General features: G+C 43.0%; 1 protein-coding gene across 1 annotated transcript in view; it reads right to left on the bottom strand.

Annotated features, from left to right (window-relative positions):
* Positions 1-1,998: 1,998 nt before the first annotated feature.
* Positions 1,999-6,000, bottom strand: part of LOC136373395 (ras GTPase-activating protein 1) — a 71,525-nt gene continuing 67,523 nt past the window's right edge. The window contains exon 21 of the mRNA XM_066338302.1: positions 1,999-2,244. Coding sequence (XP_066194399.1) covers positions 2,157-2,244 — 88 coding nt within the window. The 3' untranslated portion in view covers positions 1,999-2,156. The remainder of the gene's footprint in view (positions 2,245-6,000) is intronic.

Here is a 6,000-nt window from a genome sequence, read left to right as displayed (position 1 = left end):
ATTGATGAAATTGGCTGATCACTTATTACAGGAGGCAAGGGGAAGAAAAAATAGGGAGTTGTGGTTTTACCCCAGCCAGCAGCCAAGCCCCATGCATCCTTTCTCACTCCCCCCACAAGTGGGATTGTGGAGAGAATCAGAAGGATAAAACGTTTGAAAACTTGTGAGTTGAAATAGACAGTTTAATAGGGAAAGCCAAAGTCATGCATTTAAGCAAAGCAAAACAAGGAATTAATTCATCCCTTCCCATGGGCAGGCAGGTGCTCAGCCATCTCCAGAGAGCAGAGCTCCATCATGCTCAGTGGTTACTTGGAAAGACAAATGCCATCAATCCAAATGTCCCCTCCCTTCTTCCTTCTTCCCTCAGCTTTATATACTGAGCATGATGTCCTATAGTCTGGAATATCCCTTTGGTCAGTTTGGGTCACCTGTCCCAAGTGTGTCTCTTTGCAACCTGCCATGCACCCCCAACTTCCTCACCAGTGTGGCAGTATGAAAAGTAGAAAAGGCCTTGACTCTGTGTAAGCACTGCTCAGCAATAGCAAAAATATCTCTATCAACACTGTGTTCAACACAAATCCAAAACACAGCCCCATACCAGCTGCTGGGAAGTAAACAAACTCTACCCCAGCCAAAACCAGCAACAGAGTGAAGCTGAGCCTGGGAAGAAGGAATGGATAGAGGGAAGGTGTTTTAAGATTTGCTTTTATTTTTCATTACTCTACTCTCATTTGATTGGTAATATATTAATTCTGTTTCCCTAAGCTGAGTCTGTTTTGCCCCTGACAGTAATTGTTGAGTGATCTCCCTATCCTTAATTCATGAGCCTTTTGTTATATTTTCTCTCCCCTGTCCAGCTAATGAGGGGGAGTGATAGAGAGGCTTTAGTGGGTGCCTGGCATCCAGCCAAGGTCTACCCACCACAAAGGAATACAGCAAAACTTAAAACCTGGGATTCCATCAACACAACCTTATGCCTGGTACAACAGTAACACACATACTAGCTGTTGCATCTCTAAGACCTCAACTACATCCATAGAGTTAAAATGCTCAGAAACAATTCTAGGTACTTAAGCCAACTGCAGTGGAATAATCTATGCCTTCACCATTCACAACAAAGCCTGACACCAACTTTCAGATACGATCCCTGATGCATGTCAACATCTAAAGCACATTTAAGAACCATTTAGGAGAATGCTATCTGTTATCAGCCAGAACTGTACTGCAGATCAGTATTGCAATTTCACAATCCCGTTCTAGCAAACAGGAACAGTCCTTGTCACTGCTTTATTTATTGATAGAGATGCACTCTACAAAGAGAGCATCAAAGTCCAAGATAATGCTTTTGTACTGGGCCTGGCTAGGACAGTTAATTTTCTTCAGGGCAGCTCATATAGACCAGTTTTAGATTTTTGACCAAAACAGTACTGATAGCAGACTAATATTACAGCTTTTGCTGAATTATGTTTATATAGCATCAAGGCTGCCTCTGTTTTTTACTCTGTCCCCCCCAATGAATTGACTGAGGGTGAGCAATAGGCTGGGATTAGACAGAACAGGGCAGATGACCTGAACTAACCAAAGAGATATTCCATAACATATAAAGCCATGCTCAGCAATAAAAGGGAAAACGGGGGAGTTTTATGGGTGTCAGCCATCTTTTGTTTAGGAATTGGCTGTGCATCAGTGCACACATGGGAGGTAGTGTGATTACCTTTGCATCACTGGTTTAGTTCTATTACATTTATCCTTTATTTATTAAACATTTATATATTTTTTGTTTGTTTTATCTTAACCCTCAAATTTTCTTTTTATTCTTTCTTTTCTTTTCCTCCATCCCACTGAGGGTGAAGAGGAAAGTAAACAAGTGACTGTGATGCTTTATCTGCCAAACAGGGATAACCCACAATGGTTTTCTTTATTAAACACTTCAACATTCACTTTCTCTCTTTTTTTTGTGTTTTGTTTTTGTTTTTTTTACTTTAAAACAAGACATTGTCTAATCTTTAAGAGTGAGAACTCTATGCTGGCTGCCTTAGGGAGAAAGTCAATTCATTCATATGATTAACATGATTTCACAGTGTTCAAATGACTTAATATTTTGCTAAATAAGGCACTAAAGTAAGTTCATGCCTATTATTACATAAAGTATGAATTCAGTCTGAAGAATAGTCACCTGAGATGATATTAAACATCCTTGGGTTCAGGATAGCAGGACAAATCAGTCGAAGAAAAACAAAGCCACTGAAAAAAAAAAAATTATTTTGCTCAATAATAAAGCTATCATAAGATTAATGTAAAATTATGTAGTCTTTATGCATTGAAGTCAGTGTGGAAATCTTTGTGAGATGACAACCAGCCTGTGGTCCATGTTTGTTAATTAAAAATATCTTGTTATGATTTCAACTATGACAAAAAACAAAATAAAACCAGACACATTGATTTCCCAATTAAGGTGAACTTCCAAAACTACGTGGGAAAAGCTTAACTGTAAAGCCATACTGAAGTCTGCAGTCTAAGATGACACTGGTTTTAAAAAGGAGGAGCACTTTATCTCCTGCCTCCTACACGTGTTGCACTGTCTACTACCACAGGTAATTCATCCTGCAGCCACTCATTTCCCCAAGCCAACATCAGGAGAGCAAGAGTGCACAGTAACAATGGAACCTCTCTTTTGGTAGCAACATGGCCTTAGTTCAGCTTGAACCAATCCATCTCTTAATAACAGTATGTCAATATCTGTCCTAGGGTGACCTTATGATGCTTGTATCCCAAATCATCTGTTCTGTGTGTGCTGTATGTTGTGTTCTGTACCTTTAAGACTGGTTCTGAGACCCAAGCAGGGAAAGAAGAAGCACGCAGTTTGTTTGAGAAAACAGCATTCACTCCTACACATTTTTTCTCTCTGGACTCTGTTGTGTTTGTCAGAGGCATGGACAGCGGCCAGACAGAGAACTTTTTTTGCTTTTAGTTAGTTTAGCTAGCTGAGGCAAAGAAGCATCCTGGACTTTTTTTCATTTCCCTTTTTCTTGGGACTGTTTAAACCTGCTCTGGACTGAAAAACCCAGAGGAGCACGGGGGAGAGCTGGCACCTGTGGCCCACCGCGGCCTGGACCTCTGAAGGGATGAATAAGGGACTGACTGAGCCGAGCTACACCCATGGCAAGGACTTTCTCAATTTGCCCTCTCACTCCAGAATGAGAGGTTTTGTTGTTTCATGTTAGTCATTCTTTATACTTGTGGGCATTTTGTTTGTCAAATAAATAGTATTTTCCACTTTTCTCTGAGGCAATTTTTTCCCGGATTGGCTGGGGAGGAGGGGCCATTTGGGTTTTCTCTCCAGAGGAACCCCATTCAGAGGTTTCCTCCCAAATTTGCCCTAAACCACGAAAATACATTTTTTATTGGCGCTCAACTGCATGGCTTGAGAGAGTGGAAAAAACTTGTATTGATTATTGATTGCATTATGGTTGTACTTTGTGTGGGGATAAAGTAGTCAGCAGCCATGTTGCTCCTTGAATTCCTAATGTCTCTTGGAATGGAGTCCTTTCTGTGTTTCTGTTCCCTAGGCTTTTTTTAGGTTTTAATACCTTTCTGGTCCCTAAGTTTGTTTTCTTATCTGGAAATAGCTCCAATGTTGTCCCTAACACATAGATTTTACACTAGAGGTGCACAAATTAGGATTGCTATTTTGTTGGGCTCAGTGATCATGATTTATAGAACGTATAATGGTAATGGAGTTTGTGCCAGGTATGTTTGGTTAATGGTCCCTTCATCCTACCCTGCATTCTAGTTCCAGCAGCATGTTTTGGGGATTTATGAATAATTGCACCCACTTTGTTAGAGGAGGAACAGGGGATGAAGCTTTTCAGCCTTTCCTGTCCCTCTTCTCTTTTCAATCGGTTACATCACTTTTGGAGAAAGTTCAGTGTCCCCTGAATGTAAGAGACCACCTTCCTGGTGTTTCATCTGGTGAGCTTCCTCTGTATAGTTTGTAGCTGGTCCAGAATGAGGGCTGAGATTTCCAGAGGGGCTGATGAGATCCCTGCCCCGGAAGTAGACCCGGAAGTAGACCCAGGTGTGGAAAATCCTGAGTGGTATGGAGAATGGGAGGATATGGGCCAAACCCTGAAGGAATTTTTTGACCCTATAGCCTGGGACTTTCCACATGAACACATTCAGAACCCGGCTGAGGTGGGGAAATACTTGAAAGAGAAGTGCCAGGATGATTCCAAGGAGAAAAAGATGATTGCAATAAGCTGGGCCCTGGCATATGCTTATCACACGCTGCTAGATACTGTAGAGCAGCAGATAGAGGCAGGGGAGCAGGGAGATAAATCAGCAGCTACCCTAGTCACTCAGGCTGCAGCCAACACCCCAGCTACTCAGACAGCAGCTAAACCAGACAGTGAGTCTGACAATGGCAGTCGCCCCAGCAAAGAAGCACACACATAAAACCAATCGACCAGTAGACAGTGATCCAGGTGAAGGACCCTCAATGCCTCCTGACACCCAATCAGAAGCCCAAACAACCGACACTAAAACATAAACCGAACCAACTGATACACAATTAGAAGCTGAACCAACTGACACAAAATCAGAAGCTGGACCAACTGGCACAAGAACAGGAGTGCAACCAACTAGCACAAGATTAGGAGCTCAACCAGCTGGCACAAGATAAGATGTCCAACTAGCTGGCACAAGATCAGGAGCCACTACTGAGTCCTATTCCCTGAAGGACCTTCATGGCCTAAGAAAGGATTACATTTGACAATATGATGAATCTACAATTAGTTGGTTAGTCTGTCTTTGGGATGCTGCAGGCGAGGCTACAATGCTGGATCGCACTGAAGCGAGGCATTTGGGATCCCTGTCACATGATCCAGTTATCGACCAAGGAATGATGAGGGAGGTTACCCTTTGCAGTCTCTGTGAACGAGTCCTGGGAAGTGTGGCACAAAGATATCCCTGTGCAGACAATCTCTATGTGCAGCAGACCCAGTGGAAGACCATAGAACAAGGTATTCAGTGCTTGAAAGAAATGGCAGTGGCGGAGATTGTCTTCTCAGATCACCTAAACACTAAGAACCCGTATTTGGTACCATGTACACTCGTGTTGTGGCAAAAACTTGTACAACTTGGGCCACAAGAATACTCTTCTGCTTTAGCAATAATGAAGCAGGATAGAACAGAGGAGACTGTGCTGGAAATGGCAAAGAAGCTTCAAGCATATGCAGATGCTGTGCACGGTCCAACACATGCAAGAACTGTAGTTATGGAAACCTATCTGCAGAAATTAGAAGACAAGATAGAGGAAAATCACAAGAAAATCAGGGAGTATATTAAAGAGGACATGCTCCAAATCTTGGCAGCACAGGTCAGAGGTTCTGGCACCAAATGCAGATGTCCCCCAGATAGAGATGGAAGGGGCATCTCACAAGGTAAGCTGTGGTCCCTCCTGTGTGATTGTGGAGAAGACATGAGGAGATGGGATGGAAAACCTACTGCTGATCTGGCATGATGGGTGCTTGAATTGGAGGAAGGCAAGACTCAGAGAGGAAGTTCTACCAAAAAGGAAGCAGCTCCAGTTACCCAGGGAAAGATGGGAAACCAGGCTTAGAGGGACCCTGCCTCTAGCCAGGTAGAGGCTAGGGAAAACCATGCTTTTTGGACTGTGTGGATTCATTGGCCTGGCACATTAGAACCACAAAAATATGAGGCCTTGGTTGACACTGGTGTTCAGTGGACATTAATCCCATCAAGACATGTGGGGGCAGAATCTGTTTCTATTGCTGGTGTGACAGAGGGATCACAGGATTTAACTTTGGTGGAAGCTGATGTGAGTCTGACTGGAAATGAGTGGAAGAGGCACCCTATTGTGACTGGTCCAGAGGTCCCATGCATTTTGGGCATACGCTTCCTCCAAAATGGGTATTTCAAAGACCCAAAGAGACTCAGATGGGCATTTGGGATAGGGACTGTAGAGGCAGAGGATGTTAA

Source organism: Sylvia atricapilla, chromosome W (assembly GCF_009819655.1).
Source record: "Sylvia atricapilla isolate bSylAtr1 chromosome W, bSylAtr1.pri, whole genome shotgun sequence".
NCBI classification, from domain to species: Eukaryota; Metazoa; Chordata; class Aves; order Passeriformes; family Sylviidae; genus Sylvia; species Sylvia atricapilla.
The sequence above is the reverse complement of the archived record's forward strand: the minus strand, read 5'-3'. Positions and strand labels throughout refer to the sequence as shown.